This window comes from Somniosus microcephalus, chromosome 18 (genome assembly GCF_052327205.1).
Source record: "Somniosus microcephalus isolate GS21.2 chromosome 18, FLI_Smic_1.0, whole genome shotgun sequence".
Classification (NCBI taxonomy): domain Eukaryota; kingdom Metazoa; phylum Chordata; class Chondrichthyes; order Squaliformes; family Somniosidae; genus Somniosus; species Somniosus microcephalus.
Window position 1 is genome coordinate 1,337,632 of NC_141004.1, and position 20,453 is coordinate 1,358,084.

General features: G+C 44.3%; 1 protein-coding gene across 1 annotated transcript in view; it reads right to left on the reverse strand.

The window, feature by feature from the left end:
- The window catches only part of alx3 (ALX homeobox 3), a 69,619-nt gene extending 50,887 nt beyond the window's left edge, over positions 1-18,732 (reverse strand). The window contains exon 1 of the mRNA XM_086010956.1: positions 17,833-18,732. Coding sequence (XP_085867082.1) covers positions 17,833-18,151 — 319 coding nt within the window. The 5' untranslated portion in view covers positions 18,152-18,732. The remainder of the gene's footprint in view (positions 1-17,832) is intronic.
- Between the last annotated feature and the right edge of the window lie 1,721 nt (positions 18,733-20,453).

Genomic DNA, 20,453 nt, shown 5'->3' on the forward strand with positions numbered 1-20,453 from the left:
CTGTCCCTGCCTTCTCCCCATATCCCTTGATCCCCTTAGCCTTAAGAAATATATCTAACTCCTTCTTGAATATATTTAATGAATTGGCCTCAACTGCCTTCTGTGGTAGAGAATTCCACAGGTTCACCACTCTCTGGGTGAATAAATTCCTCCTCATCTCTGTCCTAAATGGCTCACCCCTTATCCTTAGACTGTGACCCCTGGTTCTGGACTCGCCCGCCATTGGGAACATCCTTCCAGCATCTAGTCTGTCTAGTCCTGTTAGAATTTTATAAGTTTCAATGAGATCCCCCCTCATTCTTCTAAACTCCAGCGAGTATAAGCCCAATCGACCCAATCTCTCTTCATACGTCATTCCTGCCATCCCAGGTATCAGTCTGGTGAATCTTCGCTGCACTCTCTCCATGGCAAGAACATCCTTCCTCAGATAAGGCGACCAAAACCGCACAGAATACTCAAGGTGTGGTCTCACCAAGGCCCTGTACAACTGCAATAAATATTTAAAACCGATGTATTAAAACAAAAGATAAAAGCCTTATCACGAATTTTAACATGATACTTTTTATTGTTTAGACAACTGCTTTTAATTAGCTGAAATATTTAGGAATCCATAATTGGCCAAAATTAAAATTAATAAAAACCTGAGATGGCTTGATTATTACAATATTCCTGAATATTAATTGAATCTTCATATCGATATGTAAACATCCTCCAACTAGAGCAAATATTAACTTGTCATTTCACATCGATTTACCTAAATATTGTATGGAGAGTAAATTAAAATTAGTAAATTCCTTACTTTCAAATTAAATACCTCTCATCAAACCTCTTATCAGTTTGCCGGCATGGACTGGTTGGGCTGAATGGCCTGTTTCACTGCTGTACATTCTATGTAAGTACATAATAAGACCATTTTTAGATTCGAATGTAAATCTTTTCTCACTGGTGTAGAGGGGGAGCGAGAGAAAGGGAGGAGAAGAGCGAGAAGGGGGAGCGAGAGAAAGGGAGGAGAGAAAGAGGGGGAGCGAGAGAAAGGGGAAGAGAGAATGGAATTGTGAAACGGGGTAAACAGGATTCATGGACGGATTAGTCGAGCGCTATTAATGATGGCCAACTCGTTTTAGGTAAAGTATGAGCAGAATGAGGATAGTTTAAAATAGTGTCAAGAAACAAGGCAGGAAATATTGCATTGGGTTAGAAAGCGTTTGTTAATGACTGTAGTCCAGGGTCGCACACCATTCTCAGTTTTCATCAAACTTAAGGAAGTAAAATAATCTGAATTTTCAAAAAAAACTTCCCATCAGCAGAACATTCTCTTCAAATATCCCTGACATTTATAGCTTGTAAACTGAGTGCGAATATTCTGTGAAACATTGAATGAAGTATCTGAGTTTCAATGACCATGCTAGACCAGGGATACATTTAAAAGAATTTTGGGTGTCATGTGATATTAGATAGCCATCCAATTTATACACGTTATCAGCAAATGTACTCCTTAAAAATTAAGGAGTGCGACAAGAATCGTTTCCTAACTGTGTCTCCTCCTTACTACCAATAACTAAACAATAGCGGAGATATTTTCACATTATCAGATGATAATTCAGACATTTGGAGCTTTAGAAAATGATTCAGTAGAATTTAAAGTGAACTCGGTAATAGCTGATATTTACTAAATGACAATCAGTACAAAATCCAAAAGTAAGTCAGTGTGATTAGAGCTTGAGACAGATTGGAGTGCTAGCTCTATGTAAATATATTATTTATACTCTCAACGCACATAAAACCAGTTTAAATCTCTTACCCTTTGTTGAAAATGCACTGCCGTTTTATGGCTGTGGATTAGAGTCTGAATTCCCACCTTTAAAAGCGATCACTCTCCTAACCATTTCAGGCTGCGATTTTAAACTAATTATTATTGCATCGCATGAACTCCACCAAAAGCAACGGGATTTTAAAGGTTGAACTGTCGCGGATCATGTGGTTTCACTAGAGTTTCAGCTCCTTAAAATCCGGAAAAGGGAGTAAAACGTGTGATTTTGATTTATTTATTTAAAATCCAGATTTAGAGTTCTTGTTAATGACGATATCCCAAGGCTTTCTCTCTCCTCTCGCTCCTCTCTTTCCTCCATTCTCTCATCCTCCCTCTCTGCATCATTCTCTCCTCCACTCTCCCTTCCTCTCTCTCGTTCATTCTCTTCTTCATTCTCTCCTCCTCTTCCTCTCGCTATCTATCTCTATTTCCCCACTGCATTTCATTCTCTTTTTCAATTCTGTCGCGATATCTCTCTCGTGGTATCTCTGATTTATTCTGTTCCATTCTTTTTTTCACTCAAAAGAACCTTTTCTCTTGCTTCCACTTTTCCTTTTTTGGTTCCCTCTCTCTTTCTCTCTCGTCCCTTTCTGGGCTCTTTTTTTCTCCTCTCTCTTTCCTTCTCCCGTTGGTCTCTTGCGCTCTTTCCCCCTTTGTCTTCTCTCTCTCTGATGTTCTCTTTTTCCTCAGTTTTCGATTCCCTCTGATTCTGTTTTATAAAACACTAATTCGGCCTCAGCTGGAGTATTGTGGCCAATTCTGGGCACCACATTTCAGGGAGAGGGTGCAGAGGAGATTTACTAGAATGGTCCCGGGGATGAGAGAGTTCAGTTATGTGGAGAAACTGTAGAAGCTGGGGTTGTTCTCCTTGGAGCAGAGAAGTTTAAGAGATTTGGTAGAGGTGTTCAAAATCATGAAGGGCCTGGATAGAGTAAATAGAGAGAAGCTGTTTCCACTGGCAGGTAGGGTCGGTAACCAGAGGACACAGATTTAAGGTGATTGGCAACAGAACCAGAGGCAACAAAAGGAAAAAACATGTTTCCACAGCGAGTTGTTATGATCTGGAATACAATACCTGAAAGATTCAATAGTAACTTTCTAAAGGGAATTGGATAAGTACTTGAAGTGGAAAACATTGCAGGGCTCTGGGGAAAGAGCAGGCACAGGTACGATGGGCCGAATGGCCCCTTCTGTGCTGTACCATTCTCTCCTTGCTCTCTATTAGGTGCGAACACGGTGTTACCCTAGAAAAAAACTGACCCCTCTTAAGGTCGCCGTTTAGTAACGCTTTAGTCAATCCATTCTCATTAAGTTCTTAAAAATAAATGTTAAAAATTTAAAGGAAAAAATTCTCAAATCATTTTAAACAGGTTAATTATGAGAAAGAATGAGAAATGTGTTTAACATTGTTTAATTACATCTAATTTGTATATTAAATGTTAAAATCAGTTTGAGTGGGAGAAACTTTGCTTTCTGGAATCTAAATGATAATCCGGATAGTAATCCAGTGTGAACTTCGCTGTTTGAAGCTAAACAGGTTTTCACAAACATCCATCTGACAGTTTGGAGCCCGATTTTATCCTAGAATCTCCGACCAGGAAAATTGAAATCAAACACGGCAGGACACAAACATTCACATTTTGCAATATTTCTCCTCTTTACCGAATTCTAATAGAAGCGCTCAGGTCTGTGGGCAGAACATGCAGAGGCACAAAGCAAATTTCCCCCAATGTCCCACAGCGGAATTTTTCTCCTCACCTCACCAATGCCAAATATATTTATTTTAAACCTGGCTCTTTGTTGATCTTATTTGGAAAATTTTATAAAACATAAAATTTAGGAAAACGTGACGATTTTACACACCAGTTGTGGTGCTTACACGCCGTGGCTCAGTGTATCAGGCTTGTTTAGACTGATCAATGACTGGTTATTTTTATCTTTTAAAGAGGTTACATTACATTTTATCACAATGAACCTTTCCCCGTGCTTTCAGCAAAAGCCATTAAACTGGATGAGAATTAAACCGTGGCTTGTGTCCCCATTCCCGTTACATTCACATCTGTAACCTCAGAATGCAAATGTTAAAGTAATGTTCAATTCGCAGACGATAAGACAAGACAATTCTAATTGCGCGCTGCTCAGTTTCTCACTGTTCCGGGATTGTTTTAATCGAATGCTTCCTAATTTCCTCTGTGCACATCTCGCACCGCCCTCAGCACCTCTAACACTAGGAACTCGTTCACTGGACGAACTATGACGGGATCGGCTTGAGCGAGCGTTGGAGTGAAACTCAAAATTTAAACCAGGCCGGACTTGGATTCGCGACAGTTCTGTTGGATACGGCAAGTATCAAACGGCGGGACACAGAACGACCACTTCTGTGTGAGAGAGGAAGGGGGATTCATACAGAATGTAACTAAGGGGGGAATAGAAAACAGAATGAAAGACAATCAGCGTGTCTGCGGGAGAGAAACGGGAGTCAGACAGCGGAGAGAATCCGTTTAAAGCAAATTATTCAATATTAGTTATTTGAAAATTGTATTTAATTGAGTAAACTGAGCGCTTTTGACAAAAGTATTCTGACCCGATTAATGCTGAAATCATCTTTCAATGTGTTTCAAACACATTTCAGTCCCTCATTTTTAAAACAAGTGTCCCAGGCTCTTTCTACAAGGTGAGCGATCTGTACAAACATCTCATCAGTTTCTTCACCCCGATTCTGGCGGGCCCTGGTTTGGATTCGAGCTTTAAGGGCCGACATTTTTAAAGCTTGTGTAAAATAGTCACAATAAAAGGTAGAATTAACTGGAGAAGTGTTTCGTGATCATTCTTTCCCGACTGTGCGGCTTTTCTCTTGGCCAAATCTAACCGAGTCTGAACACACTTTTCCATCAACTGAATTTCCAGTAAAGGCGGCAAGAGTCAGATTAATATCTGAGTGAAATGGGCCAACTGTTTCGTTCAGTTTCTGTAGATTTTTTTTTAGCAATTTTAAGTTAATAACAATCCTAATTTCTAAAATACAAGAGCGTTCCTTGTTACATCCCAAAATTAAATAGAAGTAGCACGATTTCCGTTTTGCTTTCAGATTAAATGGTTGGATGGACGTTTTAGAAATGCCGATTCAATGGGAAATTATTGAACATCAAGGACAAGACTTGCCCCAAAGAAATGAACACTCCCTGTACCTGCACAAACATTAAATGAACATTCCCTGTACCTGCACAAACATTAAATGAACACTCCCTGCACCTGCACAAACATTAAATGAACATTCCCTGTACCTGCACAAACATTAAATGAACATTCCCTGTACCTGCACAAACATTAAATGAACATTCCCTGTACCTGCACAAACATTAAATGAACATTCCCTGTACCTGCACAAACATTAAATGAACACTCCCTGTACCTGCACAAACATTAAATGAACATTCCCTGTACCTGCACAAACATTAAATGAACACTCCCTCTACCTGCACAAACATTAAATGAACACTCCCTGTACCTGCACAAACATTAAATGAACATTCCCTGTACCTGCACAAACATTAAATGAACATTCCCTGTACCTGCACAAACATTAAATGAACATCCCCTGTACCTGCACAAACATTAAATGAACACTCCCTCTACCTGCACAAACATTAAATGAACACTCCCTGTACCTGCACAAACATTAAATGAACATTCCCTGTACCTGCACAAACATTAAATGAACACTCCCTGTACCTGCACAAACATTAAATGAACATTCCCTGTACCACAAACATTAAATGAACATTCCCTGTACCTGCACAAACATTAAATGAACGCTCCCTCTACCTGCACAAACATTAAATGAACACTCCCTGTACCACAAACATTAAATGAACATTCCCTGTACCTGCACAAACATTAAATGAACACTCCCTGTACCACAAACATTAAATGAACACTCCCTGTACCTGCACAAACATTAAATGAACACTCCCTCTACCTGCACAAACATTAAATGAACACTCCCTGTACCTGCACAAACATTAAATGAACATTCCCTGTACCTGCACAAACATTAAATGAACGCTCCCTCTACCTGCACAAACATTAAATGCAACATCATGATTATAACAAATAGAATGGAAATCTATTAGTTAAAATGTATTTAATATATCGCAGCTCAATAAATTGGTGCAAATTAATTACAAATAAAATTGAAGACTAATTAATTACGTTATTTGTAATTATCACAATCGACGCTGAAATGGTTTACAAAGCAATAGATGTATGGGATGAGCTTTTTAATAAAGAGATGTATACTTTTCTTCGTTTTGTACATATTTTTCGAAGTGGTTTTACTGACAACCGCCCAGAGCCCGGGACTCGGGGAAACGATGCTTCTTTTCCTGTGAGTGAGATTTTTAAATAGATCCGTCTTTATTCTGAACCAAACGAGATTTGATTAATGTTAATAAAGCTTTATATTTATAATAAAAAACAGAAAATCATTAATAATGTTTAAAATCACTCGCTGGATCCCACGGCAGCGGAGACGGTCACTATCTGTGGCCTATTATCCGCCCAGTCCATAATGTTCACATTTTCAACTTTCTTATAATTTCTTTAATTTAAAATGTATATATTATTATAAAACAAGGTGCATTTTTCACATTTTGTACAATTATTTTGTAATGTAACCACAATTATTAAATACATCGTGGTGACACTCAACAGTTTAATATAATGATGTATATATTCTCTAAATAGGGCAGGAGAACCGCCTTGGGCCGACGTTGTAACAATTGTTGGCACAAGTGAAATGTGGAAATTTAGCTCTAAGACTAAAAGTGTTCTGGTTCGAGCAAGTCTGAATTTCCACACTTAGGGCCTGTGACGCAATTTACCGCTCCGTGCCCTAATGTTGCATAAATGATCCCAAGGCAGTGACACTGCTGGTTAATGAGCAGATCCAGCGATAACAAATCAACCGTCCAGTTATAGCTGAAGACATTTTTCTGAGTCGCAGGGAGGGTTGATAATTGGAACAGCAGGATGATAAAATTATTTGCAGGCAAGAAAATGCGAGTTTGATTTGACAGCGCTGTTTTTAAAAGCATTCACGTTATTTATAGCAAAGAATTGTAGATTCGTCCAGCTCAGGAGGAGGCCATTTGGCCCGTGGTGCCTGTGTCGGATCTTTAAAAGAGATCTCCAATTTAATCCCACAGCCCAGATTTTTCCCAATAGCCCTGCAAGTTAGTTCTCTTCAAATACATGTCCAATTGCCTTTAGAAAGTTCCTGTGGAATCGGATTCCAGCGCCCTTTCAAGTAGTGCGTTCCAGAACAGCCCTCTGTGTGAAGAAATGTCTTCTCATTTACCCTCTAGTTCTCTTTAGTTGTTTTAAATCTATGATCTCTGGTTACCAACTCACTTGCCAGAGGAAATAGTTTACCCTTTCTTGCTCTATCAAAAACCCCTCATAATTTTGAACACCTTTATTCGGTCTCCCCTTAAACTTCTCTGCTCTAAAGAAAACAATCCCAGTTTCTCCAATCTCTCCACATAACAATTCCCTCATCCCTGGTACTATTCTAATAAATCTCTTATGCACTCTCTCCAAGGCCTTGACATCCTTTCTAAAGTGCGGTGCCCAGAATTGAACATGGTACTCCAGCTGTGGTCTTAGCAGAGCTTTTTTACAACTGGAGCAGAACTTCCTTCCCTTTTTATTCCAACCTCCTTGAGATGAAGGCTAACATTCTATTAGCCTTTTAAATTTTCTCTAGAAAAGAGAAGACCGAGGGGTGACCTGATAGAGGTCTTTAAAATTATGAAGGGGTTCGATAGGGTAGATGTAGAGAAGATGTTTCCACTTGTGGGGGAGACCAGAACTAGAGGTCATAAATATAAGATGGTCACTAATAAATCCAGTAAAGAATTCAGAAGAAACTTCTTTACCCAGAGAGTGGTGAGAATGTGGAACTTGCTACCACAGGGAATGGTTGAGCTGAATAGCGTAGATGCATTTAAGGGGAAGCTAGATAAGTAAATGAGGGAGAAAGGAATAGAAGGGTATGCTGATAGAGGAGGCTCATGTGGAGCATAAACACTGGCATTGACCTGTGTGGTCGAATGGCCTCTCTCTGTGTTGTAAAATTCTATATAATTCTATGTAACAAAATATCTCATTATATACAATATAAACCAGCCAACGAGATGCGTTAGAAGTTGTAATCCAATGGAATGAGCTTGAAAATATTCCTATTATTATTAACATCTTCCTTGAAATCATGCTTCATACAGCTATCTTCCTATACTAAATTGGAAAGTTTTACACTTACACAGGAGCAGGAGGTGGCCATTCGGCCCCTCAAGCCCATTCTGCCATTATATCAGATCATGGCTGGCCTGTATCTCAACTCCATTTATCCATCTTTGGTCTATTTCCTTTGATACCCTCACCCAACAAGTCTATCTTATCTCAGTCTTGAAATTTGCAATTGTCCCCCAGCATTCATAGCCTTTTGGGGCAGAGAATTCCAGATTTCCACTGCATTTTGTGTGAAAAAGTGCTTCCTGATTTCACTCCTGAATGACCCAGCTCTAATTTTAAGATTGCGCCCCCTTGTTCTAGATTCCTCCAGCAGGGGAAATAGTTTCTCTCTATCTACTCTATTGAATCCCTCTTTCATTTTAAACATTTCAATTAGATCACCCCTAAGCTGTCTAAACTCAAGGGAATACAAACCAAGTTTATGCACTGCTCCTGATAATTTAACACTCTTAGACCCAGTATCATTCTGGTGAACCTGTACTGCATCCCCTCCAAAGCCAATATCGTCTTTCAGAGGTGTGGTGCCCAAACCTGAATGCAATACTCCAGATGGGGTCTGATCAAGGCTCTGTACACAAGTATCATGCACTGTCTCGAATGCATTCTAGAAATTTGTTACCTTTTCTACTTGAGCTGTCTGCTTCTCCCAGTCGATGCGAAAATTAAAAATTCTCCCATTATTGGATAAACACCTCCCTTTTCTTTCCTATGTTGTTGGGAGAAGCAGAACAGCTCAAGTAGTGAAGGGAATATGATATAATGGCAATAACTGAGATCTGGCTCAAAAAGGGGGAGGATTGGAAGTTTAATATCCCTGGACACAAGGTATACAGGAATGATAGGGAAGGAAAAGATGAGGATGGGTAACAGTTTTGATTAAGGAAAATATTACAGTGCTAGAAAGAGAGAATGGCCACAATTTTGCCACTGAGGTGGGTCCAGTGCAGCCGGGGTTGGTAGCGGGGTGCGACCCCACTGCTGGCTCCAGCCCACTCTGTAGAGTGATCTAACATTGATTGTGCTTGTTAAGCCCACCCAGAGCGTTTTGCGGTTGTGCTTGTTAAGCCCACCCAGAGCGTTTTGCGGCCAATTGAAGGAAGCAGGTCTGATGATGTCATTTGATGATGCATGTCAGTGTTCTACAGCATTGAGGTGCTGCAAACACTGACAAGCACTGCACAGAGGTGATCCACTGCACCCAGGTTCTCCCATATGGAGGGAGTCACAGCACGCAGGGAGGTTCTCTTCCCTTCCAATGGGTGGAAGAGACCTCCCAGGAGACCAACGCAGCCTGGTTGCACATTGCACAAGAGGACACAAGCAGGAATGTGGTCAGGAGGACCAGGCTGCAGTGGCACAGACCTTTCAATGATCTCAGTAGATCATGAAATATTACTGCAAAGCCACACTCAACCTCATCCTGCTGTGCCACTTATCACATCCCCATCACTCTGCCTTCCCTACCCTACTCCTGCACATCCTTACTCACACTAACTTACCTTGCACCTCCACCCATCCCTCTCTATCTACATTATCACTTCCCCATCTCACTAGCCACCCCTCACACTCACCCTCATCCTTGTCCAATCATATCAACTAACAACACACAAGGGTAGGCACTTGGATGTTTTAGCCAATGTTCATGTGAAGTTTCTGTTAATGTGGTGTCAAACATTGAAATCTTTATTTTCAACACTTTACGTTATTGGACAGATTTGTGTGCACCTTTGGAAGTGGCTTATTGAGTTGTAGTGAATGGTGAGACATAATGGTGCCCCCTGCAATGGTGATGAGTGTGAAAGGAATGGCTTAGGCATTAGAATCATAGAATCATAGAATGGTTATGGCACGGAAGATGCTTTATGGTGTTGGTGTGGGATGGTGCCAACCTGGCGCATTATGTGGCAGCCAGGGTGTACAGCATCAAGTGAAGTAAATATGGCTATGATCAGCAATGTGGTCAGGTACTGATGCCCTGTGTCCTGTGCAGCATCAGTTGATTGAGAAGAAGGTTGGTGTCGTTGATGGTACTGCTGGTGTGCCTGGTGCTACTGCTGCTGGGGCTAATCGTGATGGGATTCTCAGGACCAAGGTGAGATAGTTTCAAGGGCACCAATGCTGTTGTAATAGATGGCAGGTGAAGTAGAGATGACAGAAGCAAATCTGTCAATGGTCAGAGAGGTTGTTCCAATGAGGTGGCACTGGATAGAAAGTTTGCTCCAAACACTTGCAAGCTGCATAAAGCTGAATCTGACTTCCAAATGCAGTAAGCAACAGTTTCTGAGCTTGTAAAGTGAATAGCTATGAGTTGGAAGCTTTTATATCACATTTTCAGTTGTCAAGTAACCAGATAATACAATGCTGAATCCACTCACGACCTGCTGAGCTGACGTGATCCCTGAGCAGCGTATAACCCATGGGGGAACTCGTAAAATTGAATGGTAAGCTTAAATTAATATTTAAGTGCCTCTTAACAATCTCTTAATGACCTAAATTGCCTCCCCTGCCACTTGGTGTCGGGTCTGTTCAGCGCTGACAGACCCAACATCTGGGAGACTAGCGTGGAGGCGGATTGACAGCGGGTTCCTTACCTACTGTCAAAACACTTTTTTCCCCGCCTGACCTGCCACCGATCACACCTGCTGACCCTCCCCCCCAAACTTCCCCCCAATGTCCTCCCAATATTGAATGGGGCAGTGATTGAATTAAGAGCAGAGAAGGGATAGAATTTCTGAAGTGTGTTCTGGTGAATTTTTTTGATCATTATGTTTCCTGCCCAATGAGGAAGATGACATTGCTGGATCTAGTCCTGGGGAATGAAGTGGATCAAGTGGAGAATGTCACAGTTGGGGAGCATCTCAGGGATAGTATCATAAAGTGCAGATTAGTTATGGAGAAGGACAAGGAGCAATCTAGAATAAAAAGACTTAACTGGAGGAGGGCTAATTTCAGCGAACTGAGGATGGATCTGGCCCAGGTAAATTGGAGTCAAAGACTGGCAGGCAGAAATGCAATGGAGCAATCGACTGCCTTTAAAGAGGAGATGGTTCGGGTACAGTCTAGGTATATTCCCACAAGAGAGAGCAACCAAAGCCAGAGCCCCTTGGATGACAAAGGAGTTGGAGAGTAGGATGAAGTAGGAAAAGGGGGCAATGACAGATGTCAGCTTGATGATGCAAGGGAGAATCTGGCTGAATATAAAAAGTGCAGAGGAGAAGTGAAAAAGGAAGTAAGAGGGGCAATGAGACAGTACAAGAATAGATTGGAGACTAACATAAAAGGGAATCCAAAGGTCTTCTATAGGTATATTAACAGTAAAAGGATTGTCAGGGGAGGGGTGGAACTGATGAGGGACCAAAACTCAGAGCGCCGGCACGGCAAGAGAGCCACAGGTGGGCAGAGGAAATGCTTCAAGGACACCCTCAAAGCCTCCTTGAAAAAGTGTAATATCCCCATCGACACCTGGGAATCCCTGGCCCAAGACCCCACAAAGTGGAGGAGAAGCATCCGGGAAGGCGCTGAACACCTCGAGTCGCTTCGCTGGGAGCAAGCGGAAGCCAAGCGCAGGCTGCACAAGGAGCGCACGTCAACCCAAGCACCCCACCCACCCGCCCCTTCAACCACCGTCTGCCCCACCTGTGACAGAGATTGCAGGTCCCGCATTGAACTCATCAGTCCCCTGCAAACTCATTTTTAATGTGGAAGCAAGTCATCCTCAGTTCCGAGGGACTGCCTAAGAAGAAGAAGAAGACTAAATGAGTACTTTGCATCAGTGTTTACCAAGGAACAGGACTTTGCCAAAGCTATGGTAAATGAGGAGGTTGCTGGGATATTAGATGAGATAAAAATTAATAAAGAGAAGTTACTAGAAAGGCTGGCAGTACTTAAAGTGGAAAGTCATTCAGTCCGGATGGGAGGCATCCTAGGTTGCTGAGGGAAGTAAGGGCAGTAATTGCAGAGATGCTGGTCTTAATCTTCCAATCCTCCTTAGATACACGGGTGGTGTCAGAGGACTGGAGGATTGCAAATGTTACATCCTTGTTCAAAAAAAAGGAAAAGGATAAACCCAGCAACTACAGGCCAGTCAGTTTAATGTCAGTGGTGGGGAAACTTTTATAAACAATAATCCTGGAAAAAATTAACAACCACTTGGACAAGCATGGACTAATAAAGGGGAGCCAGCACGGATTTGTTATGGGCAAATCACGTTTGACTAACTTGATTGAGCTTTTGATGAGGTAACAGAGAGGCTGGATCAGGGCAGTGCAGTGGATGTTGTGTATATGGACTTTCAAAAGGTACCACATCTTAGGCTTGTTTGCAAAATTGAAGTCCATGGGATAAAAGGGGCAGTGGCAGCATGGATACAAAACTGGCTAAGGGATAGAAAACAGAGAGTTGTGGTGAATAGCTGTTTTTTGGACTGGAGTGAGGTATACAGTTCCCCAGGGTTCAATACTAGGACTGTTGTTTTTGATATACATTAATGACTTGGACTAGAGGGTAAAAAGCACAATTTCAAAATTTGCAGATGACACAAAATTTGGAAGTGTAGTAAACAGTGAGGAAGATAGTAACAGACTTCAAGAGGATATAGACAGGCTGGTGGAATGGGCAGACACATGGCAGATGAAATTCAATGCAAAAAGTGTGGGGAGATACATTTTGGTAGGAAGAACGAGGCAAGGCAATACATGTTAAATGGTACAATTTTAAATGGGTGTAAGAAGGGAGAGACCTGGGGGTGTTTGTGCACAAATCTTTGACGGTGGCAGGACAGGTTAACAAAGCCGTTAATAAAGCACATGGGATCCTGGGCTTTATAAATAGAGGCACAGAGTACAAAAGCCAAGAAGTTATGCTAAACCTACATAAACACTAGTTCAGCCCTAGCTGGAGTATTGTGTCCAATTCTGGGCACCACACTTCAGGATGGTCATGAAGGCTTTGGATTGGGTATGGTGGCGATTTACTAAAATGCTTCCAGTGATGAAGAATTACAGTTAATTGGATAGACTGGAGAAGCTGGGGTTGTCCTCTTTGGAGCAGAGAAGGCTAAGAGGAGATTTGATAGAGGTGTTCAAAATTATGAAGGATTTAGATAGAGTAAATAAAGAGAAACTGTGTCTAATGGCTGAAGGGTCAATAATCAGAGGGCACAGATTTAAGGTTATTGGCAAAAGAACCAGAGGCAACATGAGGGAAACACTTTTTTGACACAACAAGTAGTGAGGATTTGGAATGCACTACCTGATAGGGTGGTGGATACAAATTCAATAGTAGCCTTTGAAAGGGAATTGGATAAATACTCGAAGGAGAAAAAATTGCAGGGATATGGGGAAAGAGCGGGGGAGTGGGACTGACTGGATGGCTCTTCGAAAGAGCCAGCGCAAATTTGATGGGCCGAATGGCCTCCCGTTATTCTATGATTCTAGGTAGCAAACTTCTAGAATGTATGGATCACAACTGGCATCCCTAATGCTAGCAACACAACTCCTGGGGCTAAAAATTGAGTAGTGCCCCCTTTGGGGTACTAACTTCACCGGGGCGCTATTAGAAATTGAGTGGTAGCGCCCCAAGAGGGAAGCGGGGTGCTACTAAGCACCCCGCCTCCCTCTTGGGGTGCTGCGAGGGAATATCGCTGCAGCCCGTCGCGCTGCGGTATTGCAGGCTTTCCTCACATTCTTAAATGGGAGGGGCCTTGCACAGCGCGACCCGGAGGCCAACTGGGCACCCGGGGAATGGGAGTGCCGGCAAAAGAGCCCAGCACTCAAGAGAAGTGCCGGGCTCATGGAGCGTAGCCGGCACTCCACGGGGGCGACGGGGGGGGGGGGCGGGTAAGGAGGCCAGGGACGGGAGCAGAGGCAGGTGCTGGCAAGAGGCCAGCAACAAAAGTGGCCGCCTCTCACCACGCCTTTAAATAGTGCCACCCCGGCCGCAGGTAGGCCCCCCTGACCCTGTCGGACATAGCGTCCGGTGGTAAGTCAGGGGGCGCTCCCGAAGATCACGGCCAGGGTGTGAGTGGGGCGCTGCACACGGTGATGATGGCATCACCAGCGGCGCAGCACCACGGGGCACTACTGGTTACCGCCACCGCTAACCTCCCACTGAATTTCGCGGGAGGCGTTGGCAGTGCCGCACCCGGGTGCTAGTTGCTTTGTGCCCCGTTATCATCCTTAGGACACTAACGGGAGGTGCAAAGCAACCGAATTTCCCACCCCCCTGGACTCTCTGGCCTAGAAATTCAGTTAGGGGCGCCCAGCTCGCCTGGGCGCCGGAATTACCGCTGCGCGCGGAGCCACTTGCGCCAGCGGGAAATTCAGTTTCAGTGCCCCAAGTCGAAGCCGGCCGCTAAACAAGGGTTTCGGCGCCCCACTTGGGGCGCTGAAACTGAATACCGGCGTGTAAAGTGCCGCAGCGCCACCCGCTGCGGCACGGCACGCTGCGGTACTGCAGGCCTTCCTCCCACTGTTAAGGGGGAGGTGCCTGCAACAGCGCGATCCCCGCTCGCGAGTGCCGGCAAATGAGCCCGGCACCAAGGAGAAGTGCCGGGCTCTCTGGAAACAGCCGGCAATGCCGCGGGGGGGGGAGGTGTAGGAGGCCGGGGAAGGAGATGCGGGCAGGCGGCCACTGAAAAAGCGGCCGGCCGCACCTCCACCTTAACCCGCCCCACTACCGGCACAGGTAGGCCCCGTGTACCGGTCGCTGTTTGCGGCCGGCGCGGGGGAGGCGGCAGCAACCAAATATGGCCAGCGGGGCGATAGCGGGGCGCTGCGCACACCGATGACGTCATCGGTGGCGGCGCAGCGCTACTGGCCAACGCCGCCATTAGCGCCCTGCTAAATATGGCGGTAGGTTTGCACAGTGGCGCAAAAGCCCTCTTTGGGCGCAAACTGGTGGCGCAGGCCACTGAATTTTTAGCCCCATGTCCCCTAATTATTGAATCGCCTATAACTACAAACTTTTTATTCTCCTCCTCCATCCTTGGACTACTTAATTTATATAATTTTTGATTAACCAATGAATGGGAAATCTGGATCAAATCCGGAATACATGGAGCCATGAAGTCACAGGGGGAAATATTCAGTATCGCCCCATTTGGGGCGCCATTATCGGCCGTGCGCAAAGTTTAGCGCCTGGCACTAATTATCGCCTCCGACAGCAAACTTGGGTTTTATCGCCCCTGGAGGTGATTGGAGCGCTAAATCAGGTGCTTCACACCCGTCTTAAGGTGCAAACGCCGAGGAACGAGGCGCTACCTCAGAGCGCTGGCAAAGCAAGGAAGGTCAAATCAAAATGAACCTGCAAAGTGCTGCTCAGTACCCAAAACTCCTTCACACAGCGTTGAATCTCTCCAGAAGTCTCTCTCTCAGAATGCGTGGTGCAAAAATGTCACCGACAAAAAAAGGCAGGAAGCGGTCGCCTTTAAATAGCGCTCCCCCAGTCCCTTTCTGACAGCATAACGCTCCCCTCAACCTCTTGTTGCTAGCGGCAGGCGGTAAGGCAGGGGGCGCCACTCAATATCCGGTCAGGGGGCGTTGCGCACTTGACTGATGTCACAATCTGCCGGCGCAGGAGATCATGGCGGTAGTGTTTAGCGCCGCCGCAAAATGTCTAGTTAATTTCGCGAGCGGCACAAACATCGCCGCGCCCGGCCTCTAGTTACTTTGTGCCCCAATTGGCGCCCTCTTAAGGCGCTAATGGGAGGCGCAAACAACTGAATTTTTCCCCACAATGTGGGATACCGCAGATAAACGCGTAATAAGATATTTTGAAATTCCTCTGTTCCTGTTTATTATAAACCAGTTAATATCCTCGCTAAACAACATAGAGAGAGAAATTTGAGTGAAGGCCTTAAATATGGAATTCCAACTAGGCCGGGCCGGACCAAACCGATCCAATATAATCAAGGCCTTATATTTACAGCGCCTCTCAATCAGGTCACCCCAAGCTAACAGGATGGGATTCTTTACTACAGAGCTGATTGTAAAGAAGATTGAGATAAAACTCAACTGAGTCCCTATCGGGAGAAGTGTGAGGAAGAAACAACCTTTAACTGGGAGAGGAGTTAGATGTGACCAAATCATTGTTTCACGGTTTTATAAAGAAATCTTCCCTCATTAATATTAATAATTTTCCCTCAATAATATATTTGTCCACAAACTGGAGGCAATACTTTTATAAAAACCAAACACATTGCTGAGAATGTTCCAGTGTTTTTGTAAATTCTCTGGGCTGTGATATCTGTTCAGGGTTTGAACAGAATGTTCGGCTCCGCGCCCAGAACAAAGCTTTAAAAGCTCCGAGTTCGGAAAGTTCTGAGTTTACAAAGTGATTTGAATTATTAATGATCTAAATTTTCGCCAATTGGAAACCAAATTGCATTGAATTGTTTTCGGACAGAATTAAAGGTCAGAATCCGCTTCCTTGGCGGTGAGATCTAAGTGTGACTAATTAGATAGCGGAGTCAGAGAGGCAGCACAGGCAGGATAGGCCGAATGGCCTCTTCTGTGTTGTCGGATTCTCAGGGCGGGTGATGTGCGCTGTCTCTGCGCCCTGGGACTGAATTTAACTGTTAGTAAAACTCACCAAGAATCTGTCCCAATATAAAACTTGGAAATATACTGAAATAAATCTATGTAAATTCTATTCGAAGTAAATTGTAACTATTTTAAATGAAGGTGAAAGTATCGGCCTGAGATTGGTTATCGATTCCCAGTTGGCACAAACCGTTCAATGCGATTCATGTGTCCAGGAAATAGGAATTCACACTCTCAATTCCAGACACAATTTTTCCGTTTCGCTTCATGTAAAAAAAAACAGACAAATGAAGAAAGATATATATTTAGAAATGACTCACGCCAATGTTCTCTGTGTTCGGGCGCAGAACAACATTTAAACGATGTAAAATTTAGATTCATGTTTGTGTATAAATATAGGGAACCTTCAATAAATCTGGGATAGTTAAAAGTTTACACGCTCCATGACCAGCGGGCGCTGCTCCAACACATCTGATCATTTCCGTTTTTTGATCAGAATTCGCCTGTAAACAATCGCAGTGTTTCTAGAAAGTTCTATTAATGTTGCAGATTTCCAACATCTGCAGTATTTGTTTTTTGTTCCTATACAATTAAATCACTGGATGCAGACACACTCTGTGCTCACTATCACTGCTTACACTCACTCTGTGCTCACTATCACTGGATGCAGACACACTGTGCTCACGATCACTGCTTACACTCACTCTGTGCTCACTATCACTAGATACAGACACTCTGTGCTCACTATCACTGGATACAGACACACTCTGTGCTCACCATCACTGGATACAGACACTCTGTGCTCACTGTCGCTGGATACAGACTTTCTGTGCTCACTATCACTGGATACAGACACTCTGTGCTCACTATCACTGGATACAGACACTCTGTGCTCTCTATCACTGGATACAAACATACTCTGTGCTCACTATCACTGGATACAAACATACTCTGTGCTCACTATCACTGATACAGACACACTCTGCTCACTATCATTGGATACACGCACTCTGTTCACTATTGCTGAATACAGACACTCTGGGCTCACTATCATTGGATACAGACACTCTCTGCGCTCACTATCACTGGATACAGACACTCGTTGTGCTCACTATCACTGGATACAGACACTCTTTGAGCTCACTATCACTGGATACAGACACTCACCCTTGGGGCTCACGTTCACTTCCCCATTTAGCGCTCTGGGCTGATGTCCTTCAACAGTCTCGAAGCACTTGGGCGGATTTCCCGCTGACCTCTGGTGACCATCGCTGTACAAGTAACCGCCTGGGGGCTGCGGAACTCTCCCGGTCCTGGAGTTGAAGCAGCCGCTTCGAGAGCCGATGGTGCCGTGAAGTTTGTCACTGAGATAAAATGCCATCGAATTGTGCTCCGGGTCTGTGTGAGGCTGGCTCGCAGAGGCGCGGCACGGTAAACAGAGCCGTGACTCCATGATCAGTTCGGCACCGCTGTGCTGATGTTTCATGTTAAACGTTGCGCTCTTTCTCTTTCCTCTCTGTCTCTCTCCTCTCCTCTCTGTCTCTCTCCCCCTCTCTCTCTCTCTCTCTGTCTTTCTCCCCCACCCTCTCTCTCCCCCCTCTCTCTGTCTCTCTCCTCTCTCTATCTCTGTCTCTCTCCTCTCTCTCTCTCTCTCTCTCGCTCTCCTCTCTGTCTGTCTCTCTCTCTCTGTCTCTCTCCTCCCCTCTCTCTCTCTCTCTCTCTGTCTCTCTCCCCTCTCTCCTCTCTGTCTCTCTCCTCTCTCTCTGTCTCTCTCTCCTCTCTGTCTCTCTCTCTCTCTGTCTCTCTCCCCTCTCTCTGTCTCTCTCCCCTCTCTCTCTGTCTCTCTCCTCTCTCTCCTCTCTGTCTCTCTCTCTCTCTGTCTCCCTCCCCTCTCTCCTCTCTCTCTCTGCCTCTTCCCCCCTCTCTACTCTCTGTCACTCTCTTTATCTCTTTCTCCTCTCTGTCTCTCTCTCCTCTGTCTCTCCTCTCTGTCTCTCTCTCCTCTGTCTCTCCTCTCTGTCTCTTTCTCTCCACTCGCCCTATTACTGAGAATGGCGGGCTGTTTACTAAATAAGACAATGAGATCTTTAGGGACAAGAGGGTTCAGATATTTGTGACACAACCGCTTAAAAATCCAATCACGTGGAACACTCTCCGCCTAAATTAACCCGTTCACATCCCTGTGAACCTGGGCAACAATCAATTCGAAAATGCCAACAGTGTTATAAGATCACAGAATCATAGAAATGTATGGCACAGAAGGAGGCCATTCGGCCCATTGTGTCCGTGCCGGCCGACAAAGAGCTCTCCAGCCTAATCCCACTTTCCAGCTCTTGGTCCGTAGCCCTGTAGGTTACAGCACTTCAAGCGCATATCCAAGTACTTCTTAAATGTGATGAGGGTTTCTGCCTCTACCACCCTTTCAGGCAATGAGTTCCAGACCCCCACCACCCTCTGGGTGAAACAAGTTCTCCTCAACTTCCCTCTAATCCTTCTACCAATTACCTTGAATCTCTGCCCCCTGGTTATTGACTCTTCTGCTAAGGGAAATAGGTCCTTCCTATCCACTCTATCTAGGCCCCTCATAATTTTATGCACCTCAATCAAGTCTCCCCTCAGCCTGCTCTGTTCCAAAGAAAACAACCCCAGCCTCTCCAATCTTTCCTCATAGCTAAAATTCTCCAGTCCCGGCAACATCCTGGTAAATCTCCTCTGTACCCTCTCTAGTGCAATCACATCCTTCCTGCGATGTGGTGACCAGAACTGTACGCAGTACTCAAGCTGTGGGCTAATTAGTGTTTTATGCAGTTCTAGCATAACCTCCCTGCTCTTATATTCTATGCCTCCACTAATAAAGGCAAGTAACCCATATGCCTTCTTAACCACCTTATCTACCTACCTATTCTGCTATCGTCAGAAATCTGTGGACATGCACTCCAAGGTCCCTCTGTTCCTCTATGCTTCTCAGTATCCTACCATTTATAGTGTATTCCCTTGCTTTGTTAGCCCTCTGCAAATGCATTACCTCACACTTTTCCGTATTGAATTCCATTTACCACTTTTCAGCCCACCTGACCATTGATATCTTCCTGTAGTCTACAGCTTTCTTCCTCACTATCAACCACACGGCCAATTTTTGTATCATCTGCAAACGTCTTAATCATGCCCCCTACATTGAAGTCTAAATCATTGATATACATACCACAAAAAACAAGGGACCGAGTACTGAACCCTGCGGAACCCCACTGGAAACAACCTTCCAGTCACAAAAACATCTGCCAGCCATTACACTTTGCTTCCTGCCACTGAGCCAATTTTGGATCCACCTTACCACTTTCCCTTGGATCCCATGGCTTTTACTTTTCTGACCAGTCTGCCATGTGGGATTTTGTCAAAAGCCTTGCTAAAACCCACGAAGACTACATCAAATGCTCTACCCTCATCGACCCTCCTTGTTACCTCCTCAAAAAATTCAATCAAGTTAGTCAGACACGACCTTCTCTTAACAAATCCATGCTGACTGACCTTGATTAATCCATGCCTTTTGAAATGAGGATTAATACTGTCCTTCAGAATTTTTTCCAATAATTTGCCCACCACCGAGGTTAGGCTGACTGGCCTGTAATTACTCGGTCTATGCCTTTCTCCCTTTTTAAACAACGGTTCAATGTTACTGTGCAACACAATGCTCAGGAAGGAGACTTTAATATGAAGGTATATTAAATACCCCGAGTAACCCCGAGTGATCCCGAGTAACATTCTGGTTCTGGGAGGTTTGAAAGTAAAAT